We start from the raw sequence: 17,281 nt of genomic DNA on the forward strand, positions 1-17,281 counted from the left end.
TGGGTGCTTTTCCAGCTCGCTCTCCTCTAATTGACGATGATTAGCATGACATCCAACACCGGCCCACCCTGCACGGTCTCTGCCCGTCTCTCCCCTTGACGATGACAGCTAGCGTCAAAGATTTTGAGGAGCAATTTGGTGAAGTGCCATTGTACTCCGTCTCAGGTTACTCGAGGAGTATGTAACACTGACCCAAATGTGCCAGGTCGTCACCGTGAGCATGCGGCATTCCTCTACCTGAGCGGATCCGAGATTCCCTGTCAGGAGCTGCGTTTTGACATCGGCAGGCTGCTCGATGTGAGCTCTGCCACAGTCCACCAGACCGCAGCCAGGTCTATAAACAACAGGCATATTGTTAATCTGCCCATAATGAAGCTTTATCTTGTAGACATAGGATTAAGTTGCCGAGCTAGTCGGTGAAGATAGTCTCTATAGCTCTGTATTGCATAGGAGAGGAAAAGAGGGGCCCACAGATAGAAAGAGCATGCTAGATGGCAAGAGATAACTGCTAGAGAGCTGCAGATAATAAGCGTCGTGATCTCCTCACCTACTCAAACTGGCTTAACCTCAGCTAACCACGAAAATCCAGCCCTCTGATTAGTCAATGGACCTAAGCGGTGCAGACTTGCTTAAGGTATGCCACAGGGCTCCGTCCTCTACACCTTGCCTTTCTCTGTCCCCATTCGCCTCACCCCCCTGAGGGTTGCTCATCAGCTTGGGTGGCCTCTGGACTGGATGGGGGTCATTGGACTGACCTCTGGAACTGAATTAAGGCCATTTAACCCATTCTGAAATCCATAGGCTAGCACAGAGACAGGGAAGCAGATGGCTAAGAAGAACTCGAGATGAGGGGGAGATCACCCCTTGACTGTCTGTCTGGCCTAAAGTTGTAGTTTCTTTGCAATAAAAGTTGGCACAATCTTGTCCTCGGAGAGCAAAATGAACGTTCTTTTAATTTTTGGAGGAATTCACGGACAAACCTGTATATGGCCAGTAACACAAATGATGTCATTGTTAGTTTATTATTGTCCACCAATGTGGAAATTCTCCTTTGACTTCTCATAAAAACACAATCACACACACAATACACAACATAAAGTTGTAGACATACACAAAGTAAAATTTATTCTCACAATGAGTTGCTTACCCTTCATTTCATATTCTAACTGCCACTGGTATAAAATAATATTTATACACTGTTTTAAAAAATTTGTGGTGCCCCTGTATTTAAGACCAGTTATATGCCATTCATAAAAACTCCCTGTAGTCGACCTGAGAGGAAATCGTTGATCCATATATCAATGTAGAATTTATATTCACATTACAAAGACGTGATAAAAGCAAATGAACCTGCACTGTTAAAAGCTGAGGTAAAATCAACAAAAAGTGCCGTGCGTAAGATTTAGAGTCCTGGATATGCTTTACTATAAAATCAAAGTAACTGTGGTATTTTCTGTCCCCCTGTGTGGTCTACATGCAAACTGCAATGGATATAAAAATCTTACTTGTGGTTAACATAACATGTTTACTAACAATTCTTTCCATACATTTTGCCAGGACAGAAGTCAATGCAACTGGTCTATAATTTTCAGGTAGTGTTTTCCCCAATGTCTTATGGATAGGTAATATTGCAGATATTACTGAAATAGCTGTGTAAGGGGCCTTTTGAGTTGATTTTCACACATTTTTAAAACCCTTCCCCTTTAAGCCACCAGGGACAGCTGGGGGCTTTATTGACATTTATTATGAGCTAAGCATGCAGCCTCCTTCTCTAGCAACAAAGGTGCTGGACCTATCTAAATTTGCTTAAGAACCTCTTCACTCTTTCTTTTAGCATCCATAAAATAAAATCTAATATAAAAACATTTGCATTCATTAACAAATCTGGCATAGTCTTCAATTTGCAACTGTTGTTGCGGTTCGACTCTATTCTTAAAATTGATTTGGGCTATCCTTACTTTAGTTATAAATTTCTTCTCTTTATTTTTAACTCTTACAATATCTCCTTTAAGACATTGCTTTTACTCTTTGGCTAACCATGGCTTATTATTAGAGTATAACCTTATGTGGCATATACTGTCTTTACAGGTATTATTGCATCTTCACAGTATTGTATATACAATGCTATAACATCTGTGAGTTCACAAACATCTTTACTTGAATCAAAGGACACCTGCCAGCCAGTCGTCTCAAAGCAAAAGTTAAGTTCTTCCATGCTTTCCTTTGACCACTGCTGCATCTTCCGTAAAGCAGGTTTCTCCCTTAAAATATTCTGTCTGTATTTCAGCAATAAATAAATAACATTATGATCTGATTTTCAAAGGGCAGGTCTCGACACGGCTTTATAGGCATCCACATACCCAAAGCATTTGTCCAAGATATGCGTAGAGTGCATTCGGGATGTGCTACATTGCTGGAGAGCTGGAAGACGTGCAGACATATCACAAGTATTAAAGTCCCAAAGAAAAAACACTGGCTGGTCCACAAACCTCTCCAAAGCATCAGTGAAATGTTTTGTAATTTTATCAGTATTAGGCCTCGACACAGACAAGTGTCACCGTAATCTGCCCAAACTCTTGGGGTAAACAGAAGGGACTTTTTGCAACCAAGATGATCTCAGAATCGCGGGTGCAACTCTTGTCCAGTATTTTATATTGTTACGTTGTCCAGTTGTTATCCAAATATAGATAGAGTCCACCACCAATTGAATTTCCCTCTGCTCTATTGTCCTGATCCACTCTAATAAGGGTGTAGCCATCCAGGTTTATATTGCGATTATTCTCTTAATTTAACCATCCTTTGATATGGTTAGAAAATGTCCATCTACGCAGGTTTTCCCAAGGTGCTCTCTTAGTGACAGTAAAATTTTTCAGAGACCTAGAGTAAATGTGTAGGTCTCTGAGTGTCATCCATGTATATTGGTTATCAACCAGGAAAATGCCCTCAGTTGTGAGTCAGTAGCTCACATTTCCAAATCTGTCAGTATAATCCCTATATTTGGATTTCACGCTTTTATTCAAAGCGACTGACAGTGCATTCAAGTTTAATTTATATTCTTGTGCAACACAACACGTTTGGACAAATAATAATAATAATAATAATAATAATAATAATAGTGTTACATTTATATAGTGCTTTTCTAGATGCTCAAAGCGCTTTACATATGGAAGGGGGAATCTCGTCAACAACCACCAATGTCCAGGATCCACCTGGATGATGCGACGGCAGCCATATTGCGGCAGAACGCCCACCACACACCAGCTTACTGGTGGAGAGGAGACACAATGATAAAGCCAATCAGTCAATATGGGGATGATTAGGAGGCCATGATGGGAAGAGGTAAGGGGCAAATTTGGCCAGGATGCCAGGGTTACACCCCTACTCTTTTCCGAAGGACATCCTGGGATTTTTAATGACCACAGAGAGTCAGGACCTTGGTTTAACGTCTCATCCGAAGGAAATCTTACAAAACATAAGGCAGGGTGTCCAATCCTGCTCCTAGAGGGCCACTTTCCTGAGTTTATCTCCAACACATCTGCTGGAAGGTGGCCCTCCAGGAGCAGGATTGGACACCCTTTTATAAGGTAAGACTTTGCCTGCCAGTCTAACTTCTCAAACTGCTTTCAACAGGAAGTGGTTAAAAAAAAAAACTTTGAGGGACAGAAAAGGGATCTGGAGCCGATGAGAAAAGGTGACGAGCAAATCTGTTTTCCAAGCGCCTGTCAAACAATCCTTCCTTTCACTGCAATCCAAATGACATTTAATTTGATTCTGCCGTTGATCTTTCCTGATATCCTGAATGATTCCAAGACATCCATTCCGCCCGGCGTTCCACAAAAGGCTGGCCATAAGCTGGGGCAAAAGTCTTGGCGAGCTGTCACGCACCACACGGCATGCACACACATGCACGCAGATAGACATGCCACATAATGGCATCCTGAAATGAAACCACTTGGAGGGAGTTTGTGAGAAGCTTTCACTCGGCACATTTAGTCGTCATGTGACACGGAGGTTGAGGTGACAGGCAGTGGCGCGTCAATGCGTTCACTTCCACTTAGAAAAGTGAGACAGCCTGAGTCGAACGGAGTCGGGCAATCAGTTTAGCAGTCGCAAGTGCTACAAAATTTCACAAGACCTCTGTGATTTCCTGTTGCTGTTCAGGAGTAGTTTTACTAAAAGTCATTTGTGAAACTCATTTGGAAGTGACCTGTGTACTTGTAAGTGTGTGTGAGGCTCTAGGGATCAGTGTGACTGGATTAAGCTCCATTCTGTACGCTAACAGCAGTCTGGTCCAGTGACTACCTTACAGCACTGACCTCTCCCTCTCCTCCTCAGCAGTGGCCCCTACTGGGAGACAAGGGACTTGTCTTTTCCTGGATTCATTCACACGCTCCATAAATATTGAGAGTAAATCAAAAATTATATTAATAATGACAACAGTGTCCCAGACAAATAGTGTTTTGGAAGAGTTGAGTTTTGAGTACACTAACTCCAACTTTGAGTAGAAATACACTAACATGAGTATTCATCTAGTTCTAATAGCAACTGAGAATAGTAGGTTTGAGATTGGTCTCCCTTAACATTTTGGAAGCAATGCTAGGGGCATAATCTTCTACTAATTTAAAGGTTGAAATGTCACTAAATACATTGTTTGCAATGACATCATAGACTAATTTGATCTTTAAACACATGGTGCTGCACACATCAAACGATCTGTTAAATCTAAGGCTTACCTTTGCTTGAAATAATTGTGGCAAGCCATCAGATTAAGTCAAGTCTCAAAGTATTTTATTTACTTGTCAAGCCACGAGTCCTCAAAAGTGTGACCAATCTCATGTCCACTTGTATTTTTGAACATAAATCTTTCCTCATACAGCTAAACAGAATGTGTTTGTGTGTGCATGTATATGTATATATATATATATATATATATATATATATATATATATATATATATATATATATATATATACACGCACACACACACACACACATACATATATGTCATACACATACTCTGAAATCAACAGCAAAAATGGAATGTTTTAAATGTAAAAGTAAAGTTAAGGGGAATTCCAATTGAACAGGTTTTCTATAAAACTTTAATCTAAACTATTTAAATTAATTTGAATAATTTCACTTAAATTTTCACTTTATGAAATAATTTAATTAACTTCTAATTTTTTTTAAAAAACGAACAAGTCAAACTTTATAAACAAGCATCTGACAAATTCAACGTAAATAAATCAGATACACAAGCACTGACCGACCTGACCATACAACTTTTTACATCAAAATCTCATAATTTTTCAAAGCTACTGAGTGGCTTAATGTTCAGGCTGTTGCATGAGTTTCCTGGGCGGCTCACTATCCTTGGTTTACTCATGCAAACAAAATGGCCTTCCTGCTCCAGACATCCGACCCCATTTCCTTCTTAGCCGTTGATTCCCTCCAAAACACTCAGCTCCAAGCCGCAGGGTTGCACAGGGACATTAACGGAGCCTCGCTGTGGAATTAGCCCATTAATGTAATGCTAACAAGATGGAATCCTTCTCCCATGGGGGTAATATTACAGCGGCATCTCCGTAGTTGTTCTTTTTTGTAAATCACTCAGCTTATCTGAAAGGAGGCGATCGATACGCAGCATTACAGTACATAGATAAGCTAGTGCTGCTGTAAGGGTTAGCCAACCATTAAAGCGCGCAGATGAGGGGGAACGATTAGCACGTATTTGCTCGTGCCGTGCCCTTCGCAGACACCTGGTGCCATAGCAAAAGTCACTGCTGACAAGAACTCACGGAGACAGATTGTCTTCCAGCGAATTGTCTAAGCTTGCAATTTTAGTGGAAATTTAATCAATTATATGCAAAATTGCAAGTCTGGAATTTAAGAGCATTTTTGTGGTTGTTAGTTCATGATTTTCCCAGAACTTGCTAACAATGACGTAGATGATATTTTGGACACCATCTCCTGTATCACAGATGGACCAGCCAGGCAGCAATATCATCAACGCTAGGGCAAGTTTGGGTTTACAGCCACCTGGAGCTCCACTCATGTCTTGAGAAGCTGGTGGAAACATGCAGGAATAATCTGACCTCTTAAAGGTTATCACAGGTTCTGCCCCGTATGGGCTTAGGGCACAGAGTCAGTGATAAGGGTAGAGATGGGGTGATTAAGGGAGGAAGAAACAGAATTTAGGACACCACAAAAAACCCCCAAAAAACCGATGCAATATACCTACTCAAACTAGTTCAAGTTGTAGTTCAAATAAATGCTGCTCTTTTGAACTTTCTTTTCATCAAACAATCCTAAGCAGAAACTGTTTTCAACTAAATCTATTTTTTAATGTTAAATTTAAACATTTATATTTTAAATAGAATAAAAATAATAATAATAATAAACATTGCTGTGTATTGTTATATTGGTGAATAATAAAGAATATATTTAACACTTGTGTTCAATTAATGAGAAACTACAGGGAAACATGCACTGATTAATTTAATGTTTGAATATATATATTGTAGCAATGTTCAGGGAAGAAGGAGGCGGGAACCGGCGAACAATCAAAATAAACTTTATTTAAAATAAAACAAACAAACTAAAATACCGCCAGCAGCCCCTCGCGGACGACTGCTGGCTTACCCAAAATAAAACATAACGGCCAGCAGCCCCTCGCGGACGACTGCTGGCTAAAATAAAACAAAAATACAAAAACCAGAACAAGTAAAATCAGGCCTGTTCCTCTCTCGATCATTAATGTCGCGCTCCCCCTTTATGCTTCCGCTCCTCCGTGAGAGATGCGAGACCGGTGTGCTATACAGGTGTTGCTCATTAGCAATCGCACCACCGGTCTCGCGCCGTTCTCTCACGTCCCTCGCCACATACCCCCATCGCCCCTCACAGGCCGGGGGGCACCCACGAGCCTGTGCCTACTCCCCCCCGGCGGCGGCGATCCCTGGGGGGTATGGACCGACAAGCCGAGGGAAACGGAGACGGAAGCATGAGGAGCGACAGATCGAGAGAGGGGAGAGAGGGAAAAAAAACAAAAAAAAAACATGGTCCGGTTCCTACAACGCGCTGCCATCATGGTCCTCCACCAGCTGGGCGATCTCCTCCGCGGTGCCTGGCGGTGACGCTGGGTAGCCCTCGGTGGACGGCTCGACACTCCTCCGCCGCCCGGTGGACGGCGACGGCTCCTTGGGATCTAGGGCAGACGGCAGGAGTCCCCCGCTCCCTGCCCCTCCCCTTCACTGGTGGACGGCAGCAGGCTCCGGCCCACGGCGAGCGGCGGCGACTCCCCCGCTCCCTCCCGGACGGCAGCCGCCCCTCCAACTCCCAGGCGGCCGGCAGCGAGCTCGGCCGTCCCCCCGGCAACTCACTCCAGCGCACCGCCTCGAGCGTCCATGGCCGCGAGTCCCCCGCTCCCTGCTCCTCCCCTGCCCGGCGGATGGCAGCAGGCTCCGGCCCACGGCGAGCGGCGGCGACTCGCGCACCATGCTCGATGGCACCGCGGATTCCCCACAGCGGCGAGGACTCTCTGACAGCGCGTTCCTCCCTCTTCCCAGGTTTCGGCACATGTGTAGCAATGTTCAGGGAAGAAGGAGGCGGGAACCGGCGAACAATCAAAATAAACTTTATTTAAAATAAAACAAACAAACTAAAATACCGCCAGCAGCCCCTCGCGGACGACTGCTGGCTTACCCAAAATAAAACATAACGGCCAGCAGCCCCTTGCGGACGACTGCTGGCTAAAATAAAACACAAATACAAAAACCAGAACAACTAAAATCAGGCCTGTTCCTCTCTCGATCATTAATGTCGTCGCTCCCCCTTCATGCTTCCGCTCCTCCGTGAGAGATGCGAGACCGGTGTGCTATACAGGTGTTGCTCATTAGCAATCGCACCACCGGCCTCGCGCCGTTCTCTCACGTCCCTCGGCCGTCCCTCGCCACAATATATATATATATATATATATATATATATATATATATATATATATATATATATATATGTGTGTGTGTGTGTGTATGCGTGTGTGCGTGTTTGTATATATATATATATATATATATAACCTAACCTTAAAATTCTATCAATCAAACACATGAAGCTGGAACATCTCGAGCCATAATTAAAATGATATCTATACTGCCCAGACCTATTGGTGTACAGATGAATTAGAAAATTATTTTGTTGATAAAAGTTTTCTGAACGGAAGTATAAGCTTGCACTGGCACAGAATGGGATTGTTAGAGAATAAAACACTTATTTACTGATAACCTTTGTATTTGGCTTCATGCTTCGCAGAGAGTCGAGTCAAGACGGGGCAGAACCTCAGTCATGAAAGTGAGGCTACTCTTTTATCCTCAGAGAGGGACCACTTCAGCGTCTGATTGCACAGGACATGAGAGAATGACAGAAATGCCTCAAAGATCTTTACCTCCTCCTGAGCGAGTCAAGTGGATCTTTCAAAACAAGAGAGGAGGATGGCGGTAGATGTGTTTGCACAGCCTGACCCAACATGCCACACACGCACACGCACACACACACGCACACACACACACACACACACACACGTTTAAAGTAGCAGTTCACAAAATATAAAAAATCTGTCATCATTTACTCACCCTCATGTTGTTCCACGAGTTTCTTTCTTCCACAGATCACAAAAGGACCACAATCTTAAAAAACATCCTGCTCAGTCCTTTCCAAGCAATTACAGTACAATGAATGTAGAAAGGAGCTTTCAAACTTCCAAAAAGGTGGCAAAACAACAATTAAAGTATCATAGATGTAGACCATATACACTAATATAGTTTTTTGAAATATGATTATTATACACATATATGTATTATACACACATTATGTGAGGAACAGGCCGAAATGTAAATCACAATTTAATTGATAATTTTCTTTTGTCAGGGATGTTAACTGCCACGAGTGAGTTGAACCCGAGAACTGGATCAGAACAAATTATTCAAGTTTTGTGAACCAGATCAGCCGATTCATTTAAAAGATCAAAATTTTCATATGTTCCTCATGAAAAGCTATATTGTACAACTTTAGATTACTTATTATATATAGTGCAATTACTTACAATATAGTGCAATAGTAATATTAAATAGTTTTATGATGTTTTTGTCATTTTGTAAGCATGAAATCTCCACTCCCCATTCACTTTAAATTCATGGAACAGAGCGACCGGTTTGTTATTAAAAATGTTGAATTTTGTGTTCTCTGGAAGAAATAAATTTGGGGTTGAAATGACATTTGCATGTAAATAATGACTGGATTTTATTTTTGGTGAACTAACCCTATAATCAAATACAATGCAGTTTCAACCTCTTCAAAAACTGAAGTTCATAAAAATTCATTATAATATTATAGCCCACTTGAAATTTTCTGGAATTAATGACCGAACGACAAGGAGACGCAGAGAACGAGAGTGAGAGTACGAGAGAGAAAAATCAATAAACACTAGATGGCCTGTAAAAGCATTATAAATATAAGCAGCATTTCTCCATTAAGGAAGATTTGGAAAACAGCAAATGCTAATGAGGAAGGCAAAGAGGCTATTGAAGTCCATTAGGAGCTCTCTCTAGTGAAAACAGCCGCTCTCTGAGGTTATCTACTGGCCAACGCCACTAGTTCCAGACCCACTATTCAAACTCCATTCCCATTTCCAAGTGACGGATAGGACAAATATGCTTTCTGTATACCAGCGAGGGGCTGAGGGAAGACTGCGAAATGGATGATTCAGAAGCGTGCTTTTTATTTTCTAAACAAGGAACATTCTTATTCATTATAAAGTTATTGTGATGCAGAGCACTGGAAAGAAGGCAAATGACTTAACAGCTGAGCCGGATTCACTTTGTTGGATTGGAAGGAGACCACAAATCATGATCAGAAAATGACAAAATATTTGTAAGCAAGAAAAAAAAAAGTGTTTTGTGTTTGAGAGTACAATATGTTCATTCAAGAAAAATTATTTAACAAGTCAGAGTTGAGGTCTTACCGTTTCCTGATCCAATCCTGCTAGTCAACATCATTTCCTGCGATTTTCTGACTATATTACCATCAATGAAAGTGGTAAAAAGGCCAACAATATTACTATAATCAATCAATAATTCAAATATCAATAATTGCTGAAAAAAGCCAGCAAATTAAGAATTTAAAGTCACCATCAAATATTTTTTTTATGGAATATTGCAGTATTTATTATAAAAGATTTATCCATGCACATCAGCGATGTTTTTGTTTTTTTAACAATCTTTAATCAAAATAACTTCCCCTCCCTCCAGCACCGAAATCTGTTCTCTGCTCTGATGACGTGTTTACTGTTGTGAGGGCGGGCCAACCTGTCACTCACATGAGATCCACCAATAGCAAACCACAACCATCCAATCAATTTCCAATGGAAAAAATCAAGTCCCACATTAAATCTTTTCACAACAGGGAAGAAAAGACTCGCGACTTCAGTTACATGTTATATTAGTGCCAGAAAAAAACATCTGGATGGATATTTATTTAGGCCATTGCATTGTGTCTCACTGTTAAACTATGATTTTTGAGATGCCACATCATTATAAACATTTTAAAACTTCCCAATAGAAAAAAGTGACACCATGTGAAGGTGAGCCTGTGCACCTTCAAGTCAGTACTCACTTGAGAGGAATACGGGGGACCGCAGTGGGACTGGAGGCCGCAGTGACAACCTGTAGGATCTGTTCCAGAGCAGTCAAACCCCCTCCTACCTGAAATGCTACCTGATCTGCATTATTCTGAAAGAGAGAGAGAAACAGTCACAAACATGGAGAGGCGAGCAGACTCAAGTATCACATTGTTATTGCATTGGAGGCATCCTCTCGTTGCCCACCTCCTGCTTTCTAGAGGGGAGCTGGAGTGAAATTTGAAACAAAGTGATCCCCAAAGAATTCCTGCTAAATCTCAAAAGTGCACAACCCCTCCCAACCCCCCAACAGCAACCAAAAACCAACGCAGGACAACAAACGTACATATCTGCACACAAAGCAGGGGTGGTCTGGTTTGACAAAGAAGAGCTTAGGGAATACATAGAATGAGTCACAATTTAGACTGGACAAGAAACATTTTACGTCACGAGTCTACAGTGTTGATGACACAACAAATCTTTTACAATAAATGTTTGAAAGTTCTTAGAAATGTACTCTTTGCATTCCTGTTTGAAAAACGTGTAGGCCGCTTTCAACAAATGTTTCAATTAGATGTCATGTGGTGTACCCATCAAGTAAAATTTAATATTTTCCTTGTGAGCATATGTGTGTGCTTGTACACGTTAATTATTATTTTCAAATAAATGTTTAAATAGATTCTTAATAGTAAAAAGTTTAATTATTTTACAAATATCATGAGTTATTAATTATTTAATTTTTCGACATTTGCACCACATGACATTTCAAAACCTGAATTAACCTTGTCTTGTCACAAAAAGGTATGGATCTTGGTACAGTCATGAGGGTCTACAGGGGTCCTGTCTATGATTCCTGTTTTTTTTTCCAGCATGTTGGTCACACCATATGACTTTGATTTGTAAAAAACAACAACCTCACTGTAAAAAAAGTTATATTTTTATATACATATAGGCCAAAAAATGTGTCACGTAATTGACCGGTATGAATTCAAAGTTATTTGAGGGTTTTCAAATTTTAAGGATAGGGAAGGTTCAAACACAACCTTCAGTCGTTGGTTATCATAGATACTAGCCGTAAAACTTTAAAGAGGGGGTCAACTAAACTGTGCCTGAAACTCATACGGAGCGAATGAGCGTCTCTGAGAAAGAAGAGACATAAAACAGTCATTTAACTGACGTGCTTCTCAAATCAAACTGTTTACAGAGGGGACATTTTTACTCGCATCATAAAATTCTTTAAAGTTCAAAGTGGAACCCCTTTAAATGAGTCATACGGTTTAGAGTCAAAATTCCCCAGCTCCCTTACTTTGAGTAAAGGAAGTAAGTACATCAGAGGTTGCTGATGAGTTCGACCCCAATGTTGCCACAAAACAACACATAAATCAACAACTCTGAATTTGAAATTGATAGCAGTTGAGTCATTTATTTGCAGGATTGGAGAGCAAAGAATAGGAGAAGAGAGAACATTGCACCTACTTCATATAATGAGGTCAGATTCTCGTACGCTATGTGACAGCAATCAAAGACAGGCACTTCGAGATGCTTTTGTACAGGGGATGGTGGGGGCTGCCAACAAGCCTGAACATATTGAGCAGCAAACAGAGGAAGCGCTTTGCAAAATTACATATAAGCTCCTCTCCTGTCAATCACAGGTACCGCCAAAGAGTCATTCCTGGAGATCCGGTGGCAAAAAGAAGGTTGAACCCTTGCCAGGGTTAAGAGATTGGAACAAGCTTGTTGTCAGGTACACGAAAGGTGGAACGCGCTCAAACAGCGGCTGGGATTAAGAAAAGCTCACTGACAGCTCTGTGAAGACGGATATGGTGCCTCGCTGCCTATATCGTGATGATGAACGCAGGTCGCAACAGTAAATAGAGTGGGTTTGCAGCAAAGCCATGTCAAACCGACCGAAGGCTGGAGGGTTGGCCGCTCATGGTGGCCTATTTAGGAGGCATTTGGAAGGGTTAGCTGGGGCCTGTACTGTGATGGCGTGTGGAACTCAGTCCAGAGGGAGGCGTCTCAACCTTGCCCTGGCTGGCTTATTGACAGATCCCCACACTGAGCAAAGTACCTGGAATCTGGAGGAGTTCAGGAAAGTGATTGAAGTTGAGATGATCAGATTATAGAGATACAAAGAGTTTAATGACATGCATGCTTAGCAAGGGCTATAATTAATACAATATAGAAAGTAAGGAGAAAGCTTTCCTTGTTTGTGCAACAGAGTTATAAAAAAGAAATATAATTAGGTTTATTTATACTAAAGTAACTAAGTTTGGTACTTTGACTCTTGACATACCCATACGTTGAGTAACTGAGTAAAAACTAAAGTTGAGTAAAAACGCTAACCTACATTCTGAATTTGACCGCAAAGATGCAGCTCATGATAATCTGCAAAAAAGTACTTAAAGTTCTAAACAAAATGATGAGGGGTGGAAAAAGGACAATTTTAGCTTCTGAACTGTACTTGAGTAAAAGTACATGTATTCATTTTCAATAGTAATTAAATAATATTGAATCATTTGTATTTTATTTAAGTAGAATAATGATGTACAAATAGTCGAGTACTCTGCATCCCCGGAAACAAGTGGCAATCACAGGTGGAGGAAAACTGTTCCTCAGAAAATCTAATTTCAAGCTATACATTAACGCCTTTCAATTTCTACTGTCTCTGGGCAAAATAAATCATCAGACCTATGTTTTATTAGACTGACCCTAGTGTAAATTGAAAAGCATGTGCAGCAATATTAAAGTAAATCATATACAGGACATACAATGTTGTAAACTTCTTCACATTATAACCAAAAGTGCAACTTTAACATGCTGCCAGGGGCTTCCGATTCTCAATAAAGACATCTGGCATTGATATGCCTTTTCAGCAGGCCATGTCAGAAGAGAAACCCAAAGGTTTATTTATTTGCAACCAGCATGCCTCTACAACAGCAGGAATAATGTTAACATACCATTTGTATCTTAACATAACTAAGGAGGGACTGTGTTTCACTCGTGCAATTTTCTGGCAACCTAAACATTTCAATGCCGCTACAAACAATACAGACAAAAAAAAACTGCACAGTAAATCTAAATTATATGGATTGAGCAATCTTATTCAATTGCTAACAAGTGTGGCCATTTTAGGCAAGGCTAATCAAAGGGCCCAGGGAGCTGCACTTCCCGCTGGTTGGCCAGGACAAGGGTATGGGTCTGGGGTGCATGTTAAGTGGGAAGGAGGGCTGGATGTGTCTGTGTAATTAGCCAACATGAAAAGTCAGGGGGAGGGGAGTGCTCCTAAAATGCTGCATCCCCCTTCTTGCAACAGATGGAGAACAACTGGCTGGGTCGTTCATTGACGGAGGGGTTCAGCAAGGTTCCGTCTTAGGCCCATCCATCTTTTGGCAAGTGGCGCAGTGATATAAACATGCCCCGTCTGGTTACAGGGACAGATCTCAGAATGAATATGAGGGCTGGCATGCAGACAGGGTACAACTCTGTGTTTTGTTTTTAAGAAGTAGTATAGAAATACACATAGGCATAAACAGTTTCTATTTAGTGAAGAGGCCTGTGCTGACATTACAAGAAAGGGAAAGAGCTATAAACCCCATCAAGAGTACTGTAGACAGTAAAGCAATAAGTTAGTCTTTACAGTTTAAGTTTTAACAGTCCATATTTAAGTACACACTGGAAGATAATTTGTTCTTGATAATCATGCTCCTTTGCAAGCAAGAAACATTTAGGGAGGAAGTGTTCAGTTTTAGGATAACAATAGAAACCAACTGTTCACTGGAAACAAGAGAGTATAATCAAAAGGAACCTTGGGAATTTTTAAAGAAACGCCAGTGTATGTCAGTTACAAACTGGAACCCCAGTACATGCTACGCAACCCAAAATTAAAAAAGAAAATAGATGCATGCCAGAATCATAAACCTTTAACTCTGGTGTATACAAAATGCCAAGTTCACACATGGTGTGATTCTTTTAACTTCTGACCGAGAATATGGAAAAGCTACACATCATTATTAGTTCAAATATCAAGCTGATATCCAAAAATTAGCTACCCAAGGGCAATTCTTTCGACTACGGATTTCTGACTCTTCTAATAGCTGTCTTCGTGCCCCTTCAAACATGCGCCTGAGGCGAAACATGAATCCTCTACTCTATTACAGTCACAAGTAACAGCCAAGTGGAACAAAAGAATTACTACGCAATTAGGGTTTGACAATTACCTTACTGACAGCACATGGTGAAGGAATGCAAAAACTATGTCCATGTTTTTTTTAAACTGGCTAGCTAAATCCTAAAGCTCGACCTGTCCCTCAGCAGTAGACAGGCAACACCCAATCACCTCACACATATTTATGAAGAGGCTTGTTGAAAAATGTGGTTCTTTTCATGCCTTTCAATGATCCTAAAACCAACAAACTACAACCTCAAAAACAAACCAATGATTAAAAAAACTTTCATAAATTAAGGTTATAGACCAGTGGTTCCCAACCCTGGTCCCAGAGAACCCCTACAACAATGCACATTTTAGACAACATCCATATCTTACACACCCATTTCTTGTCTTGGATTTTTATTCTAATGAGCTATTGATTTTAATCCGTTCTATTTGATTAGGGAGACATCTAAAAGATGCAATGTTGGGGGGAACTCCGGGACCAGGGTGGGGAACCTCTGCTGTAGACAATTCAGCAATTAGCCAAATGTATGGCAAGAGATAAAAAGATTGGCCACCTAGTGGATCTGAATTCAGACTAAATCTCTAGTTAAACAACGTTCAAGCAACACTGACACAGTCAATCACTAATGTTCTTCTTTATTCTCAACTGAAACTTCATTCACAGGACCCTTTCTCCAAGTCATCAAACATGGATTGAGAGCAAGTACAATGTCGGAAAGGCCCCTTCCACAGACTTGGGCCTCTTGATCAGGTATAGCTAGCCACTAGTTGGCCACCAAGGGGAGCCAACCTCTGACAGCTGGCAAATGAAAATGTAAATACTGGCTGGCCCAGCAGGCCCAGAATGTTCCTGACAGTCCCTCAAGTGTCATAAAGGCAGTTGATCTCGGCCTGGTCTTTATTTGAAAGCTGTGACAAACACTCCCTGGCAGAATGTTAATATGTGAGCTCATTCTGCTAAGGTAAGAGAGCGCAGATCAGAGGAACAAGAAACTCCCCTGAATATTCCTGAATGACAAGAAGGGAAAAAAGGCTCTTCGATCAGCCAGTTCTCCGGGAGACAAACTGAAACCTGGTTTGACACAAAATAAACCATTAGAGGGCTCAGAGGGAGAGGCGGGCAAAGGTCGGAGACTGTGCCCGAGCAAAGACAGCACGAGGAAAGTGGAGTGGGGGAGGCTGCACTGCTTGAGGGGCTAGAAGGGGTCCGGAGAGTCTGGTGTTGTTCGAGGAATTAGTGGAGAAAGTGGAGACTGAATCAGATATGGGTATGAGAAAAAAAACAAATCTGTAGGTGAGTCAGTGACATGAGAGATGCTTGTTAGGTCAAATAATCTAAACGTTCTTGACTTGAGGTGATGCTGAGGGGGAAGGGGTGTACGCAGACTCCCAATGAAGGGTATTTATTTGACTTTGTCCTGGGATTAGAGGCGGAACTGCCTCGACAACCAGGGTTCACAGACTTGCTTAGTTTTGGTGGCTTGCACACCTTAACTGGACATTGCAGGAACCAGGATAGAGGAATCCACAGATTTGACTGACAGTCTAAATTAAGTCCAGATACTGTACTCTTAAGAGAGTCTTATTCCCAAAAGGCTACAAGAAAGAGCCTGAGGAGTTGACATTTCCACAAGCACTTTACCGTACCAGCAACTTGCAAAAACAAAAACGGCGTGAGTTCTTTAAAGCAAGGTCTCTGTGGAAAACTCCAGAAAGAGTTTGTGTAGGAGGCCTTGGGGACAGTACACAAGAATGTACTCATGTTCTTGATAGAAGCTGTCATTCAGAGACATTTCTAAGAAGAACAGGGCCTGGAGAGGGTAATGAGATGACAAGGTCTGATCTGAGAAAATCTGTTGAAGGGAATGTGGAATATTAACAGTGTTAAGTTACTTCAAACCTGCCTTGCTATATTGTGTAAAAAAATGGATTTTAAAAGTATAGTGCTGGGTTAATTTCAATTTTATTCACTTCACTGGTCAATGTGCTGCTATGACATCTGTATTGTAATGAACTATATTTCAAGTCAAAAACAGTCACTTTCGAGTTAACTGATTCTGAATGTGAAAACAAATTAGACAATAATTAGAAATGTTGGGTTCATGGCTGATTATTACATCCCTTTCACTCCTCTCTAGCAGCTTATGCTTTCCTCTCCTCCCTCGGCCCTCCTCCTTGCCCATTAGCTCAGTTTTACCACCCTCTTCAGTCTCTTACATTTTTCCTCTCCCTCCTGAAAGACCATTAACAACCCAAATCTCCTCCCAGTGGTCAATACAGGACACCATCAATGCACCATGCATCCACCCACAAACACACCCCCACCAAACCACACATACCTTCATTTGAAGAGTGTATTACAGAAACCGTAAACATCCAGTTTCATTACCAAAATGTGACGTGTCACCAATCCATTTCCTCTTTATTGATCTAGAGAT

At 41.3% G+C, this 17,281-nt stretch overlaps 1 protein-coding gene across 6 annotated transcripts in view; it reads right to left on the minus strand.

Annotated features, from left to right (window-relative positions):
- The window catches only part of scaper (S-phase cyclin A-associated protein in the ER), a 108,877-nt gene that overhangs the window by 35,626 nt on the left and 55,970 nt on the right, over positions 1 to 17,281 (minus strand). For all 6 annotated transcript variants that reach the window (XM_077211148.1, XM_077211146.1, XM_077211142.1 and 3 more), the window contains one exon: positions 10,663 to 10,778. In XM_077211148.1, the coding sequence (XP_077067263.1) occupies positions 10,663 to 10,778 (116 nt within the window). The remainder of the gene's footprint in view (positions 1 to 10,662; positions 10,779 to 17,281) is intronic.

This window comes from Siphateles boraxobius, unplaced genomic scaffold (assembly GCF_051911475.1).
Source record: "Siphateles boraxobius isolate OS27281-9 unplaced genomic scaffold, OSU_SipBor_1 65, whole genome shotgun sequence".
Taxonomy (NCBI): Eukaryota; Metazoa; Chordata; class Actinopteri; order Cypriniformes; family Leuciscidae; genus Siphateles; species Siphateles boraxobius.